This window comes from Xyrauchen texanus, chromosome 44 (genome assembly GCF_025860055.1).
Source record: "Xyrauchen texanus isolate HMW12.3.18 chromosome 44, RBS_HiC_50CHRs, whole genome shotgun sequence".
Taxonomy (NCBI): domain Eukaryota; kingdom Metazoa; phylum Chordata; class Actinopteri; order Cypriniformes; family Catostomidae; genus Xyrauchen; species Xyrauchen texanus.
In genome coordinates this window covers 15,418,128-15,436,342 of record NC_068319.1, presented here as the reverse complement: position 1 = coordinate 15,436,342, position 18,215 = coordinate 15,418,128, and the positions used below count along the sequence as shown (strand labels likewise).

General features: G+C 36.8%; 1 protein-coding gene across 1 annotated transcript in view; it reads right to left on the bottom strand.

The window, feature by feature from the left end:
• The window catches only part of LOC127636866 (proto-oncogene DBL-like), a 34,994-nt gene extending 20,465 nt beyond the window's left edge, over positions 1 to 14,529 (bottom strand). The window contains exons 1-19 of the mRNA XM_052117650.1: positions 14,419 to 14,529; positions 13,047 to 13,166; positions 12,140 to 12,256; positions 11,714 to 11,863; positions 11,268 to 11,392; positions 9,418 to 9,532; positions 9,089 to 9,208; positions 8,515 to 8,706; positions 8,169 to 8,360; positions 6,797 to 6,968; positions 6,624 to 6,712; positions 4,887 to 4,972; positions 4,663 to 4,729; positions 3,284 to 3,399; positions 3,145 to 3,214; positions 2,579 to 2,671; positions 1,307 to 1,399; positions 1,009 to 1,134; positions 310 to 531 (exon numbers count right to left, since the gene is read on the bottom strand). Coding sequence (XP_051973610.1) covers positions 310 to 531; positions 1,009 to 1,134; positions 1,307 to 1,399; positions 2,579 to 2,671; positions 3,145 to 3,214; positions 3,284 to 3,399; positions 4,663 to 4,729; positions 4,887 to 4,972; positions 6,624 to 6,712; positions 6,797 to 6,968; positions 8,169 to 8,360; positions 8,515 to 8,706; positions 9,089 to 9,208; positions 9,418 to 9,532; positions 11,268 to 11,392; positions 11,714 to 11,863; positions 12,140 to 12,256; positions 13,047 to 13,166; positions 14,419 to 14,469 — 2,316 coding nt within the window. The 5' untranslated portion in view covers positions 14,470 to 14,529. The remainder of the gene's footprint in view (positions 1 to 309; positions 532 to 1,008; positions 1,135 to 1,306; positions 1,400 to 2,578; positions 2,672 to 3,144; positions 3,215 to 3,283; positions 3,400 to 4,662; positions 4,730 to 4,886; positions 4,973 to 6,623; positions 6,713 to 6,796; positions 6,969 to 8,168; positions 8,361 to 8,514; positions 8,707 to 9,088; positions 9,209 to 9,417; positions 9,533 to 11,267; positions 11,393 to 11,713; positions 11,864 to 12,139; positions 12,257 to 13,046; positions 13,167 to 14,418) is intronic.
• Positions 14,530 to 18,215: the final 3,686 nt, after the last annotated feature.

Genomic DNA, 18,215 nt, shown 5'->3' with positions numbered 1-18,215 from the left:
AGTATTACATTTTTACTGTGAAGTGAAATCAGACTTAAGCTTAAAATGGGGCCAATCCCCTTTTTTTATCCCTTAAAATCCCTTTCGCAAAAAAATGTCCCCTTAAAACTGGTATAAACAGGTGCTTACATTCAGCATCAGTAGGCTACAACACTAAAAGCACAGAAAGGATTAGGCCTGTTTTACATTCCACACAAAAGCAGCACATAAAGGCCCTGCAGTGTGAATGCTGTAACCTGTTATTTTGGGAACTGGCACAGTTCTTACGGTGTGAAACAGACCTTAGAGTGTTGTACATCTCTATCTCACCATTAGGCAGTGTTTGAAGCTGTAAGAGGCTGTCCGATCATGTCCTTCTCCATTCTCCTCTCGCTTCTTGCAGAAGAGCAGAGCTCTCTCATGCAGAAACAAATGCCTTTGCATGGGTTTAAAGCGAGCCATATCCTTCATACGTGTAGGACCTTTCCTATGGTTGATCCACACATTGAAAGGCCCCTGCATCAGCACACGTCCTAGGTCACTCAGTTCACCCTAAGCACAGAGGATACGGTAGAAATAGCCTTAAAATGAATTATTTGAAGGGCACATTCAAATGACTAAATCATAATTCATAAAAGTGCTTTTACATAATACTGTCAGCGACAATAAAAATATAACCATTAAAGCTTAAGTTTGTTATTTCTTCACCACTAGCACCACCGAAGAGAATTGCAAAAAAAAATATTTCTGAATATGCTCTCTGTCTGGTGTTGATCAAACAAACAGATAGTCCCGCCCCCAACTCAAGCCCTGGTTAAGTCAATGTTATTGTGTTGGTATGGACGGGTCTCTTAAAACAAACTGAGAAATTGTTAGAGACACAGTGTTTACACTTTTGGGGGAAATTAACCTACCAATGACTTACAGTTGTCTCTGCAACTGTAGGCTGGGATAAGAGAAAGTATTTTAACGCAGAAAAAATTACACAACTTCAGCTTTAACATTTCTGCCCTCATTTGATAACCGCACCTCATAACCAGTGATGGCAATCTGATGCATAGAGTCATTGACAGACTTGAGTAAGTCCAGCATGGCATTTAGTGCCACCTGCAGTTCAGAAGCATACTGCGAGTCTGAGCTGTGTTTTAGGAGTTCCTGTTCAGAGAGACAGGAAGCATTTAGAATAAATTGCAATCAATTACACACTCAGAACATGATGTTAAAATTCAATAGCATGTCTCTATGGATTTAGAATGTACACAGAGGAGTCATTAAGAAAACATTTGATGTAAACATTGTCCAGCATGGGTCTGGTTTGGATTAGCACCTTCAAAAGAAGCTGGTACTTGGTCAGACGCTGAATAGGTTTCAGCAAATATGAGTCCAAGCCTAGTTTATGATCCAGCTTTCTCTTGCACTCCTACATAGGGGAAAAAATAGAAAGGTGAGGCAATAGAAAAGTGTTGATTCATTTAGAGCTCATCGGTGGATAAATAGGCCTAGGAGATAAACCACTTCACCCGCATATAGTCAGAACCACAATAAATATCTATCATTATAAATACATGCTCATGTTGTAGGAATATTCCGGGTTTCAATTCGGCTTAATAAATTAAGCTCAATTGACAGCATTTGTGGCATAATGTTGATTACCACAAAAATAATTTTGGCTCGTCCTTCCTTTTCTTTAAAAAAGGCAAACATCTGGGGGGCCATGGGTAGCTCAGCGAGTATTGACGCTGAGGCATGCTGAGTGACTCATGCCAGGTCTCCTAAGCAACCAAATTGGCCCGGTTACTAGGGAGGGTAGAGTCACATGGGGTAACCTCCTCTTGGTCGCAATTAGTGGTTCTCGCTCTCAATGGGGTGCGTGGATCGCGGAGAGTAGCATGAGCCACGTGATAAGATGCGCGGATTGACGTCTCAGAAGTGGAGGCAACTGAGACTTGTCCTCCACCACCCGGATTGAGGTGAGTAACCGCGCAACCCCAAGGATCTACTAAGTAGTGGAAATTGGGCATTCCAAATTGGGAGAATTCAAATAAATAGGTTACAGTGAGGCACTTACAATTGAAGTGAATGGGGCCAATTTTTGGAGGGTTTAAAGCAGAAATGTGAAGCTTATAATTTTATAAAAGTACTTACTGTACATTACTTCTCTTAAAACGTTTTATTATTTGAGCTGTAAAGTTGTTTAAATCATCATTTTAGGGTTTGTTGACATTACAACAAAGTTATGGCAACAAAGTTGTAAAATTGTCTCTAACTTTACACAGAAAATTTGATCACACTAAAATCATGTTAACGCACATATTGTTTAAGTCTTGTGGCTAATTTTGAAACAGTGTGTATTTGAACGTTTACGAATTGTCCCCATTGACTTCCATGTAAGTGCCTCACTGGAACCAGGTTTTAATATTTTATTATTTATTTTTATTTTTTAAAGGAGGTACGAAGCTAAATAAATTTTTGTGGTAATCCATATTGTGCCACAATGCTGCTAATTTATCTTAAATTGTATTGAACCCGGAATATTATTGTTTATTACTATTTTGTGGTTGTGTGTTATAAAAGAAAAATGAGTTATCCATAGCAGTACCTGAATGAAGGCAGAATCAGAACATTGCCTCCAGAGAGTATCTGAGCGAGGTTTGTTCTGGCAGTAGCGCTCATAGACCAGAAAATGTTCTTTCTGTATAAATTGCAACAAAATAATTAAAACAGAACCTTTAACATGGCAAAAAACTATTTATTTGAGAAGCAAAACGGTGTAACATATATTAAGGCTTTCAGAGAATGTATATTATCTTGATATAAGGTTAGGTTATTCTTCTTACCCATTGACTACTATTGTCCTTGTTTTAGTAAAACATTAAATTCACAAAAATGTACAGTTTTAGATTTATGCTCAAAAAGAGGAAAAACTATTTACAGATGGGGTTAGAAAATAAACATAATTCAAGTTCTATAATCTGAAAACAAGTCTTAATATTGTACACAATTTTGTAAAATGCTGATTAAAACAATGACTTATTTGCATAAAGGGGCATAAACTATCATAAAAAAAATGATATGCAGCCTCTCCCTAGAAAATACAAATATACTGTTCTATCTGCTTTGTCTATTCTTAAATGTATCTGAATTAGGTCAGACAGAATTGCTCACCCTTGCCAGAAAACGTGCTCCTACTCTCTCTGTGGTTTCTAAGCAGCTCTCAAGGTCCTGTAGGAATATCCTACAACATAAAGACAGCATTAGCATAAATGTGTGTTTATGTGTCTACATGTGTGGGAATATATCTCACCTGCTGTGAAATTTATAGATCTCCGGCAGATTTCCGAACAGATCCTCTTTCCTGTTTCGCAGTACAGATGGCAGTATGACAGACAGAGATGGGTTATCCATCTCTGCCCTGTAACCCTGTAATTAGAGAATGGGTTGACTTATCATAATACACAGGCAAAACACACCAAATCATTATTAATTCATACTTTTTCAACATTTTAGAATAATAGCAAAGTCATCAAAACAATGAAATAACACAAATTATGCTGAATGATGTAGTGACCAAAAAACATTTTTTTAAGCTTCTTCAAAGTAGCCACCATTTCCCTAGATTAAAAGCCTGCTCTGGTCTCTCAACCAGCTTCATGAGGAACAGTATTTAAACAGTATTGAAAGAGTCCCCATGTATGTTGCCTCTTGTTAGCTGCTTTTCAACACTCTCTTTACTATCTCATCCATTTCTAAGAATGTTTATCAATACAAATTTAGATTTTCTAAAGAAATTCATATTTAGGAAGTTCTGTCTATAAATCTACTGTAATTTCAAACATCTTATGTGTTGTTTGTTTCTGTCTTGTGTCTCGATTCAGCCACTGGTTTTATTTACTTAGTGGCTCCAGGCTCTTGTGTTTTGTCTTGTGGTGTGCACTCATGTCTTGTTTGGTCTGTGTCTTGTATGAGAATACAACCCATGCCTTCATGTGTTCTCTTGTATTGTTGTTTTTTAGCATGAGCGCATGTTGCTCTTATGTCATCCTGGCAGCATGCGCTCAAGTCTGTTGTTTGTGTCTGTCGTTTGTGTGAGTGTGTAGCTTTGTTTTGTGTTCTCATTGCCATCCACTCCTCTGTCTTGCTTGATAACCCCGCCCCCTTGTTTGTCCGGTTATCTTGTTATTAGTTCCACCTGCCTCCCTTGTTACCCTCCTTGTTTGCTCCCTTATTTAATCTCCCTTTGTGTGCTGTCTGGTGTCAGTTCATTGTGTGTTTACAATGTGGAATGTTTGTTGTCTTTGTGTGGATGGTTCTCCCTGTTAGGTCCCTGTCGGTTAGCCTGTCAACATGTTTGTCACCCATTACTGTGTTTTTTCCCCTATGGGATTGATTTTGTTATTTTTGGTCATAAAAGCCCTGTTTTGCCATCCTGCATTTGGGTCCTCACTCCTAGTGAACCTTGACACATTATGCCACAAATACTGCTGATTGCGCTTAACTTTATTGAATGTAGTACATTCCTCATCTCTGTGGCATTACAACATAAAACTGCCGTGTGAAAGGAAGGATGTGCATTCAAAAGGAGCGCATCAAATGGCCATCTACTATATTACAGCTATAATGCAAATAGGATCAGAGAAAAAAACCACAGGTCAAATATTTCAAGGTAATTTGGTCAAACATTACCAGCAAGACAGACAGCAGCTCCTCTACGTAGATTTTCTCTGTCTCAATCAGCTCCTTCATTACTCTGCTGTAGGAGCGAGGGATGCATGTCAAGAACAGAGAGGGAGAGAGATGAGGACAGAAAGTGATAGAGACTGGTGAGAGACAGAAAAATAGAGAAGGTTGATAAGGAGTTCATGATTAATAAACAGAAGTTTTTGCTGAGGTGTTGCATAGACGCTCACCGTTTGTGCTGGTCTGGGTTTTCAACTTCCTCTGGGCCAAAGGACAGGCAGCTGCGGTTCTCCTCATAGTCGTGCATCACTTCAATCTCCAGGAACCAAAAAGAGACAAGCCCTTTAAAAGCCCATACTGACAGGGTCTTAAAATATGTTCTGGGTTTAAATGAAGTTAAAGGGATGGTTTGACCAAAAATGAAATTTATGGCATCATTTACTCGCCCTCAAGATATATGGTGGAAAGTTTGCCTCAGTCACCATTCATTTTCATTGCATCCATACAATGAAAGTGAATGGTGACCGAGACTGACATTCTGCCAAACATCTCCTTTTGTTTTCCATCGAAGTAAGAATATTATATAAATTTGGAACAACATGAGGGTGAGTGAATGATGACAGAATTTTCATTTTTGGGTGAACTGTCCCTTTAATCTCTATTAATAGCATCTGTGCCATGTTGTTGATTACCACAGAGAATAATTTTGACTCAGTTGAACAAGAAGACAAAATTAGCTATGCGCTTAAAATGGAAGTCTAAGGGGTAAATCTACAACAGTTGTCCCATACACTTTCATTGTTGTGCACTTGCCCCATAGACTTCAAATTGTAGGAGTATTTATTTTTTTATTCTGTCCTGTTCATCTGACCAATCTAAACAATATAAGTGTACATGCTTATTGCATCAAATGCTAACAATATATTTTAAACAGAATACCCCTTCACCCCACATTGAATCATATATAATATTTGTGGACAGTTTCTCTAGAACATGACATAAAGCATAAATGAGCAACAATGTACAAATTCACATTCTTTTTACCTGGTGATCAGCAATACCAAAAATTAAATAAACATTAAAGTTGGAAGATATATGATACAATTAAATGTAAAGACTTAGCAAAAAGGTTTGTAGACAAATGATGACCCCTAATCACCTCTGTCTTCCTGCAGATGCAGCTTTATTTGTTTCCAAATCTAATTAAAATCAGTCATGTGTCCTATAGTATAAATCTCAATTCTTCCAGATGCAACATGCTTCCCAATTCCTTCGCCCACATCTCAAAAGAGGGAACAGAATCTCACTTCCACATCTGTAATATATGTCTTTTTGCCAGCATCATACAGAACGAAATGGCTTGTGTTTGATACTCATTACAAAAAACATAGTCTGCCCCCAGATGTCCAAGACAAGGGTCAGGCTCCAGATTACTAGAATATGCATTCAAAATGTAAATATGCATTCCCAAAAAGGCTGAATTTTACAACATGACCATAAATAATTTTTTACACTTATTACAGAGCAAACAAACTGTGGGATAAATTCTATGAAGCCTTCATTTAGAATAGTGGAGCCTATGAATTATCTTAAACTAAATAAGGTTGTGTCTAACATTCACAGAACATGCATGTACATTTCTCAAGCATTCATTCCACATGATGTCATGAATATTAAAACCCATTTTCTCTTCCCAATCGTGCTTTATTTTATCTGTGTTGTTGTCCACATTTGTCAGTAAGAGATTATACCATTTTAACACGGTCCCGCTCGTCCCAGGATAAACCTTAACAACTCTTTCTTAAATAGGATTCAAACACATAACTTCAAAATCTGTAAATTGTTTTCTGACTAAATCTCTTGCTTGTAAATAATGAAAAAGAATTAGCAGATGAGAGGGCAATGGGAGTATTTCTGATACACTTATTTCTTTTGATTTTGAGATGAAACAAAACAGTCTGTCAAACCTTCTTAGTGCTGATACTTTTCCGTGAGGCTCTTTTACCAGGGAGTGCAAGATCAAAAGAAAACCTCAAACTCGAGTTTACGTCAAAGCCTTACAAAAAAAAGAAGTAACCGTCAGTGAGCAAATACAGTTGTAATAGGTGTAACTGTCACAGTCATAGCACTATAGACATACTGTGTTTGGGAGAGAAAAGAGGAGATTTGCAGCGTGGTGAGTTCTCAGGTCTTGGAGCGACCAGTTGGATGGGTCTGACCTGGGTGTCAGCCAGTTTCCTCAGACAGGCCTGTCTGCTCTGGATCATTAACTGCACTGTGGATAACTTCTCTGTGGCAGCTTCTATCTGAGACTGGCAAGAGTGAAAAGAGGGGATGGGAAGAGACCTGTATTTAAAGTAGTTATTTGATCAATAGTGAAATCAATATTTGTATGTGCATAAAATAATAATGAGTTAAGAAAGAGAGAAAGAGGGGCACCGACATTGAAGCATTCCAGTGTTTAGTTTCATTTATAGGGACAGTTAAATATGAAAATAATCTCATCAATTGCTCACCCTATTGCCATCCCTGATGTGTATGACTTTCTTTCCTCTGCTGAACACAAACGAAGATTTTTTTTAAATATCTCAGCTCTGTAAGTCCATATAATGCAAGTGAATAGTGACCAGAACTTTGGTCCAAAAAGCATATAAAGGCAGCATAAAAGTATTCTATGTGACTCAAATTAAATCAATTTCTTCAAAAGCGATATGATAAGTGTAGGTGAGAAACAGATCAATACGTAAGTCCTTTTTTTACTATAAATCTCCACTTTCACTTTCACGTTATTCTTCTTTTATTTTACGCGATTTGCATTCTTCATGCAAATCACCACCTGCTGAGCAGAGAGGAGAATTTATGGCCAAATCTAGCAAATGACTTCGGAAGAAATGGATTTAACCACTGGAGATTACTTTTGGATTACTTTTATGCTGCCTATATTAGATTTTTGGACCTTCAAAGTTCTGGTCACCCTTCACTTGCATTGTCAGACCTACAGAGTGGAAATATTCTTCTAAAAATCTTTGTGTTGAGCAGAAGAAAGAAAGTCATACACATCTGGGATGGCATGAGGGTGAGTAAATGATGAGAGTATTTAAATTTTTGGGTGAACCATCCCTTTAAGTATCAAGTTTATCTCAGATGTTTCACCTAAAATTCCCTATGACAAATGGCACAGAGAGCTAAAAAATTATGGTAATGATGGAAATTGTAAGTTGCAATTTGCAAGTTTTGCACTGCTAGAATTTCACGAGGCAGAGCTGCTATACTATAGGTATCGGCAGATGTTATTCTAAATAATCAGACATCATTATCAGAAAATACATTTTGAATCGTTCATCCTTAGGGGAGACACATGAGATTACTAGGGTCTTTTTCAGTCTCCATTTTTTTCTGCATTTAATCTCATTGCCGTATAAAACTCCTAAAATGATATAACAATTGTGTATGAAACTGTGTTTGCACATTGCAGCTGTGTATTCATGCTGTACCTGTATTGAAGCAAGTACCTGCAGCTGAGGTGTGAGTATGGCTTGAAACTCCAGACTGAGAATGTCAGGACTTGACCGCAGGATTGGAGGCGCAGTCTCCATCAGTCCCTCTATGTCCTGCAGGGCTACCTGCGCCCCCTCTTTGGACTGAAACTTATCCAGCAGCTGATTAGCCAGCAGATAAGCCCCCTCATCACACCAACGCACAGTCTGTTCACACACAGAGATATGCAAAGTCTGTATGTGTATGTATTCTGAATACTTGTGTTTGTGTGCCAGGGTGTATGGATCTCCAGTTAACAGCATCAGTAGGATTTGCATAAAAAGTATTTATAACACGTCTGTACATTTGTATATTTAGTACCTTCTCCAACATCACCAGAAGGTCTCGTACGCATTTGAGAGCTGTCCGTTTGGCACGCAGAGCTGTTGTGAGCATGTCACAGTGATGCCGTAGTTCGTTACAGCGCTGAACTATTAATGCAAGAGCGTAGTGATGACTTGCTGCCAGCTGATGCCCATGCAGAATAACAATCTGAGCATGGCCCATTTCATCCTGCAGATACAACAATGCACTTTTAGCAATTAATTAAAGTTTTCTTTGCTTCAGTTTATGTGTTTGTGTGCCATACACTACAATAGTGAATGTAAGTGAAAGTCTAAAAAATTATCACCATCTGTGGGTCTGGTTTTGATTCTAAATACACTAAGGACGTGGCATAAGTTCAATATAATTGCAATTCAGCAGCCAATTACCATTAATTTATATATAAATAAATGTGTCTGCTTTTTAACTACTTGCATTTGGGAAACAAGCCATGAATTAGCATTTCAGCTTAACCATGCACAATCTGATGTGATGAATAAAGAAGTGGATGTCCTTTTATCTTCATCATCAATGTTTGCTAATACAGATATGATCAGATATTTGATTCGACCTCTGCTGTGGTCTCCAGCATCTCCAGGTCTTTGAGCAGCTGCTCCGTCTGGGCAACTGTTGTTCCCACAGCTGCAATGGCTTTCTCCTGTGACCTGAGTTTCTCCAGAATGGCCTCCATCTAAAAAAATCCAGGCAAATAGTTTCTAATTACTGTATGTGGTCGACACATTAGATACACATTATATTGCATAAGGTAAATCATTTTAGAAATTTCATTTCAGGTTCAGCAGGCTTTGCACTGATTTGCTAAACTATCAAAGGAGGGAGGTTTTCATTAAAAAAGGCTTTTTTCACAGTTGTCCATGATCTTTCAAAACAAATAATTACCTCATTGAAGCTCAGCTCATATTGGAATAGTTGTAAGTATTGCTGAAGCTTGAGGTGGTGCTTCTCAAAAAAGCCATCAAAAGCCATTTCCATGTCGCTTAGCTGTGCCAAGAGCCTGCAAAAGACAAAGGGAGTATCATGCATTTTTTTTCCTCCCCAATTTGGAATGCCCAATTCCCAGTGTGCCCAAAAGTCCTTGTGTTGGTGTAATGCCTCCGGCTCTGATCTTATCACGTGGCAGAGACATAGCGCGTGTGGAGGCTTCACGCTATTCTCCGCGGCATCCACTCACAACTCACCACACACCCCAACCACATTATAAAGACTACAAGGTTACCCCATGTGACTCTACCCTCCCTAGCAACCGGGCCAATTTGGTTCCTTAGGAGACCTGGCTGGAGTCACTCAGCACCTGGAGTTAAGTGCCTTGCTCAAGGACACAATGGTGGTGGCTGTGGGGATCGAACCAGCAACCTTCTGATTAACAGTTTACCAGTTATGTGGTTTAGACCACTACACCACCACAACTCCATCTTTACTCAATGAGCTACCCAGGCCCCTTGAGTATCATGCATTTTAACACATGAGTCTTAAAATTACCCTCTACCATTTAAAATATTTGGTTGGAAGTTAGTTGGAAGCCAAGCAATCGAATGCCAGAGGAACTTCAAATGAGGAATATAAACAGTTAAGCAATATAATTTAAATTGCTTTTATACAAATGTTCAACAAACAAGTAAATAATTAACATTTCAGACAAAAATTGGCAATTTAGTATGTACATTTATTCCCTGCCAGCAAAAAAAAATTAAATCAAAGTATTAAGCACAGCTTAAACAAATAAGTGTATTTGAACAAACCTTTTAAAGGGATAGTTCACCCCAAAATGAGAATTCATAATTTACTCAACCTCATGCCATCCCAGATGTGTATGACTTGATTTTTAGAGGAATATATCAGTTCTGTAGGTCCATACAATGCAAGTGAATGGTGGCCAGAACTTTGAATGTCTAAAAAGCACATAAAAGTAGCATAAAAGTAATCAACAAGACTCCAGTGGTAAAATCCAAATCTTCAGAAGTGATATAGGTGTGGGTGAGAAAAAGTTCAGTATTTAAGTCCTTTTTTACTATAAATTATCCTCCCTGCCCAGCATGTGGTGATGTGAATTGCCAAAAATAAAAGAAGAAGAAAGTGAAAGTGGAGATTTATAGTAAAAAAGGACTTAAATATTAATCAGGTTCTCACCCACGCTTATCATATCACTTCTAAAGACAAGGATTAACCACTGGAATTGTATAGATACATTTTATGCTGCCTTTGTTATGTGCTTTTGGAGCCTCAAAGTTCTGGCCACCATTCACTTGCATTGTATGGACCTACAGAACTGAAATATTCTTCTAAAAATCTTTCTTTGTGTTCAGCAGAAGAAAGAAAGTCATACACATTTGGGAAGGCATGACGATGAGTAAATGATGGGAGACTTTTCAGTTTTGGGTGAACTATGCCTTTACAGATCGTTCTCATTAACTTACATTTTTTCGATCCTGAAGTATATTTAATAAATCAGTGAATGATTCAATGACACAACATAAAATATGCTGATTTGTCACCACCTGATGGCGTAAATATGTCATCTCTATTTGGAAATTTAGGAACACAGACGAGCGAAGAGATAAAAATAGTAAAGTGTCCTAGTGCTGTTATAGAAAATATCAGCACTCTTGAAACGCTGCTTGACCTATCAAATTAAAGGACCTCAACTAACTGTTATATAACATAATTTTGTCATGAATCAATTCAGCAGACAGCTTTGCATTACCTCTACAGTTGAGCTACAGTATATGTACCTCTGCACTCTTTCTTTGTCTTGGTTGATGTCTCTGTCTTCAGCTGCAGCACCCTCTGCTGCCTTAGAGACCTCAAGGTTTGAGAGCAGCTGACATCCCTCTCTCAAAATTGACTTGATGTCGTCCTATAATAGTTTTAAAATCAAGTCTCATTCGCTTACTAATTAAATTAATTAATTAATATGTTTATTAACATTCCAATTATTCATTATATTGTTAATTAATTCATTAATGTACAGTATATATTCCTGTCGGTTGAACAATATGTGTAACTTTGGGTGATATTTACATAATTTAGTAAAAAACATAAAACACAATTTAAGATTCCCTTAGGGTTTGTTGTTTTGAATGGAGAACACATGTAAGGAGTCACTCTCTGCTGTTCAACCCCCCAAACATACAATCATTGGTTATATATTGTGCATTATATAATACATATCCAATACCTTCATCTGCCTGTATTTCTCAGTGTGTGATCTAAGGAGATACTCAATGCCACTGGCTTCATCGGGCAGATCGATCTCAGACAGCTCTGTGCCGAAGGTCTGCAGCAGCTGAGCTATTTCCTTCACTGTAACTGCAAAACTCTCTATAGCCTGGAGGAGGCCGCATAGACAAATAATACGCATTACTCAGCATTTATTGCAATTGTAGGTCAAAACATTCTTATCTGGAATAACCAAATCACACTTTCCTGTAATTAGATCTATAAATCATGATTAATGAATAGCCAGCAAACAGGAGTTATTCAGTACATGATTTGTCTCTTTTATTTTGTCAAGCATATAATGACATTTTTGTACAGTATAAATGGTTCATCGACTTGCTGCCTGAAATCAACGTGATTCTACAGCACACAACAGAACGCTTACCGTATGCAGAACTATCCATTCCCTATGGCATTGCTCCAGGGTACCACCAAACTCTGTGTTCAGTTGGTTCTCATCAATGAAGCGAAGTATGTCCGTCAGCGAGCTCAGCATTACCATCTGAATAGGGTAGACAAGAGGAAGCAGACTTATTAAGGAAGTCATGTTTAATGAAAATACATTTTAATTGTTAGAATCCATATGTTAACCATGGTATCTTGCCTCTTAAAGGAATAGTTTACCCCAAAATGTTAATTATTTCAGCATTTACTCATTCTGTTGCTTTCTTTCTTGCATGGAACAAAAAAAGTGTTATTTACTGCAGAACGTCCAAGCTGCTCTTTTTCTTAAAATAAAAGCGAATAATGACCATGGATGTCATGCAAGATTTTCAAGGCAAACTTAAATTTCTGTCTGTTCCTCACACAAACATATTAAATGGCTTCAGAACACTTGGAATACACATATGTAAAAAGTTATGTGGATTTGTTTTGTGATGTTTTTATGGTGCTTTTTTGAGGCTTGATAACCCCTGGTCACCATTCACTTTCATTATATGGAAGAGAGCGGCTTAAATATTCTGCAAAACTTCTTCTTTGGTGATCCACAGAAAAAGTCACATAAGTTCAGAACGACATGAGGGTGAGTACATGATGATAGAACTGTAGTTTGGGGTGAACTATGCCTTTAATGTCTCATGGAAAATTAGAGATGTGATAAAATATTAGATGTGTCCTTATTGACAATGCAAATGTGGTTTGAAGTTGTACCTCCTGGCAGATCTTACTAGGAGGTCACTTTGATGTTTGTTTTTAATTCTACAGTTTTAAGTATTCTTATCACTATATCTTAACTTACCTGATATTTAAGCTGCAGAAGGGCACAATAAGGCCTCATTATTTGTACTTACTGGCATCTTGAATGCAAAATCGTCCTGACTGAAGCGGAAACCGAGGTCTGTTCCGGTGGTCTGGAAGTGGGATTTAGGTCTCAGTACCAGAATTAAATGTAGATTACCAGGGAAGGACATCTGAAGAACAGAAGTCATGTTTGCTTATGCACATATAACACATGTGTATGTATACTGTATATTCAGCTCATATGAAATCACGAAATCCATAATGTTTTAAAGAGTAATAAAATTCAGCAAAGTCAACACCATCATGAAAACATCAGGGTGGCAGCCAGGGATTGGAGGGTTACATTTGAAATACATTGAATAGCATTTTAGCTTAGCATAAATCTGACAATTTACACAGGTTTATTTCTATTTCTTCTGCTCTAAACTTACTTCAAACTTACTTCTCTGTCTGCTCGTATGAATGTAACACATAATAAAGTGTTTCACCTCTGTTCAAATGCACTTTGGATAGCATCATTTATATGTGTAAATATTTTCCATCTGAAAGGACTAAATATTAAATGAAACAAATGACAATAAAATAATCTCTTCAGTAATCAAAATACTTTTTGAATGTAACTGTATTGTAATGACCAATTATTTAAATTGTAACTGTAGTGGAATACAGTTACTTATAATTTGTATTTTAAATACGTAATCCCATTACATGTATTCCGTTACTCTCCAACCTTGGTGGCATCTTTGTATCATCCTCCCACTTCTGATGCTTTATTGATGTAGAAATCTAGGTCAGTTGGACACCTACCATCCCCATAAATGCAAATATTTACACATAAAATTACAGCAGTATCAAGGACAGGAATCTGTTGTTTCACATTTTGTTTCACTGCTGGATTTGTTGACTATGTTTAAATCTGGACTAATGCTGACAAGTAAACCGTAAGTGTTGTCAGCTGACTGTCTTCTCTCTTTTGATGGACAGATGATCAATAAATCTCATCAGGGACACTCTTCTCACACTAATGGTTAAAATTTCCCTTATGTAGGTTGTATCATTAGCAATAATACACAACACAGACAAAAAAGGTCTACAGTCTATGCTCACATAGGATTGTGTTTCTGCAGCAGAGTGGTCAAACATAGTAGTAGCCTAATTATTGTACATGACAGTAATGCGGCGCCACACTGACACTGAAATCAAATGTAGCACACCACTGCTGTTATATTTTACATCTGGCAGCTGCAACAATTATTCCAAGATTAATTATAATTACCATTCTAAACGCGATGTTATATAGTTTACACAACCTGGTGTTTTCCAATAATGTACAGCAAACAAGAATCCCACCCCCAGTACACGCAGTAACGTTTGTCAGTTCTGCAGCATAAAACCGTCCGAAACAAACCTAATCCATCTTACCGCAGCCCTCTGGATCCGGGGCAGTCCCCTGAGTGGATTAGCCTCCGCCATTGTTTTTAAATGGCCCTTTTCGTGGGAATGTAAACCCACTTCTCAGCCTCACAACTTCCCTCCCTCCATGACTTTGTCTGCGGGACTTTGAGTAGCAGCGAGCAGCCGCAGAGAGGATGCTGCAGTGCCGACGACACCTTGACCGCACTTATCTACTCGTTTCTGTCACACCTATAATTCATGGCACTCTTATAAGGAACTGTATAAATATAACAAACCACTGTTTTGATACTTTATATAAAAAAGACTGAATGGTCATATAGTTCAAGTGTTATTAATACAATCGAGCACCACTGCTAGAGGTCGATATACGCACTCGGAAATGTTCACTTCCCGCCTCTCACACAAAAACATCACCTCCCTCAGAAAGTTGTCGTGTTCAAAGGAAATTACTGAATTAAAAAAGAAATTAGAGAGATTTACATGTCAGGAGTAATAAGTAATACTGCAGAATAAACATACTTTACTCTCAAGGTAACAATATTACTTTCAGAATGTCATCATTTTCAGAACGTCATCACTTCAAGAACGTCATAATTTCCAGAATGTCATAATTTCCAGAATGTCATTTTCAGATGTCATCATTTTCAGAACGTCATCATTTCCAGAATGTCATTTTCAGATGTCATCATTTTCAGAACGTCATCATTTCCAGAATGTCATTTTCAGATGTCATAATTTCCAGAATGTCATTTTCAGATGTCATCATTTTCAGAACATCATCATTTTCAGAACGTCATCATTTTCAGAACATCATCATTTTCAGAACGTCATCATTTCCAGAACGTCATTTTCAGATGTCATCATTTCCAGAATGTCATTTTCAGATGTCATCATTTTCAGAACATCATAATTTTCAGAACGTCATCATTTCCAGAACGTCATTTTCAGAAGGTCATCACTTCCAGAACATCATAATTTCCAGAACGTCATCATTTTCAGAAGGTCATCATTTTCAAAACGTCATCATTTTTAGAATGTCATCATTTCCAGAATGTCATCATTTCCAGAACGTCAGCATTTTCAGAACGTCAGCATTTTCAGAACATCATTATTTTCAGAACGTCATCACTTCCAGAACCTCATAATTTTTAGAAGGTCATCATTTTCAGAACGTCATCATTCTCAGAACATCATCATTTTCAGAACGTCATCATTTCCAGAACGTCAGCATTTTCAGAACATCATCATTTTCAGAATGTCATCACTTCCAGAACGTCATAATTTTTAGAAGGTCATCATTTTCAGATGTCATCATTTTCAGAAGGTCATCATTCTCAGAACATCATCATTTTCAGAACATCATCACTTCCAGAACATCATCACTTCCAGAACATCATAATTTTTAGAAGGTCATCATTTTCAGATGTCATCATTTTCAGAACGTCATCATTCTCAGAACATCATCATTTTCAGAACGTCATCACTTCCAGAACATCATCATTTTCAGAACGTCATCATTTACAGAACGTCATCATTTTCAGAAGGTCATCATTTTCAGAACGTTATCACTTCCAGAATGTCATCATTTTCAGAACGTCATCACTTCCAGAACATCATCATTTTCAGAATGTCATCACTTCCAGAACGTCATCATTTACAGAACGTCATCATTTTTAGAAGGTCATCATTTTCAGAACGTCATCACTTCCAGAATGTCATCATTTTCCATATTGAAGCACCAAACTTGTTATACAGCATATTCATTTTGTGGAACCAATGTCCACAATTTAATTAACAAATTTTTTTTTCAGTGTGGTTGCAATTCATGTGGTCACTTGTGAAAATGTCCAATAGTCAGAATAATTTCAAGGAAAAGTTAGAAAAGATCATTTTCAGAACATCATCATTTTCAGAACGTCATCATTTTCAGAACATCATAATTTTCAGAATGTCATCATTTCCAGAACGTCATTTTCAGATGTCATCATTTCCAGAATGTCATTTTCAGATGTCATCATTTTCCGAACATCATAATTTTCAGAACGTCATAATTTCCAGAACGTCATTTTCAAAAGGTCATCATTTTCAGAACGTCATCACTTCCAGAACGTCGTCATTTTTAAAACGTCATCATTTCCAGAACGTCATAATTTTCAGATGTCATAATTTTCAGAACGTCATAATTTTCAGAACATCATCATTTTCAGAACGTCATAATTTCCAGAACGTCATCATTTTCAGAAGGTCATCATTTTCAAAACGTCATCATTTCCAGAATGTCATCATTTCCAGAACGTCAGCATTTTCAGAACGTCAGCATTTTCAGAACGTCATCACTTCCAGAACTTCATAATTTTTAGAAGGTCATCATTTTCAGAACGTCATCATTCTCAGAACATCATCATTTTCAGAACGTCATCATTTCCAGAACGTCAGCATTTTCAGAACATCAGCATTTTCAGAATTTCATCACTTCCAGAACATCATAATTTTTAGAAGGTCATCATTTTCAGATGTCATCATTTTCAGAAGGTCATCATTCTCAGAACGTCAGCATTTTCAGAACATCATCACTTCCAGAACATCATCATTTTCAGAACGTCATCACTTCCAGAACATCATCATTTTCAGAAGGTCATCATTTTCAGAACGTCATCATTCTCAGAACATCATCATTTTCAGGATGTCATCACTTCCAGAACATCATCATTTTCAGAACGTCATCATTTACAGAACGTCATCATTTTCAGAAGGTCATCATTTTCAGAACGTCATAATTCTCAGAACATAATCATTTTCAGAACATCATCATTTTCAGAACGTCATCATTTACAGAACGTCATCATTTTCAGAAGGTCATCATTTTCAGAACGTCATCACTTCCAGAACGTCATCATTTTCAGAACGTCATCACTTCCAGAACATCATCATTTTCAGAATATCATCACTTCCAGAACGTCATCATTTACAGAACGTCATCATTTTCAGAACGTCATCACTTCCAGAACGTCATCATTTTCCATATTGAAGCACCAAACTTGTTATACAGCATATTCATATTGTGGAACCAATGTCCACAATTTAATTAACAATTTTTTTTTTCAGTGTGGTTGCAATTCATGTGGTCACTTGTGAAAATGTCCAATAGTCAGAATAATTTCAAGGAAAAGTTAGAAAAGATCAAATTTACTGGTAAGTGATCAGCATTATTTTTTTATTAGATTTGTATTTATTATATTATATTATATTATGTTATATTAGATTAGATTAGATTAGATTAGATTAGATTAGATTTTTTATGTTATATTAAATGTTTTTAATTATATATTTTTTAAATATATACAAATATTCATTTTAATAAAAATAGTATATGACACTGTCTTGAAAGGCTTAGAAACACCATGGAGTCAAACAAACAAGTCTACCCCATGTACTATTTTGGTAGGGACACAGAATACTTTTTTTCCAGTTCAAAGCTAAATCAAATAAAATACCTTTAAAATATAAGTTCATCAGATTCAAGTTATTCAACAGTCAAAACAGGCAAAAAAAATAAAACCATTCTGTGGATTTTCAGTATTTTTATGAGTCATGGTTCATTTGATTAAGCCAATAATGCACAAAAGATTAAATATTTGATATATCTGTCCTTCCATTGTTTGTTCACTCTCATTTGGGATGTTCAGAACAAAGATTAAAAAGGTTAATTAAAGTGGCTGGCAATGAAAGATGCTTCCAAATCTTTGAGATCCTTATTATTTACTAAAGATCAGGTCAAAGATCACAGGTTTGTACTTCATTCT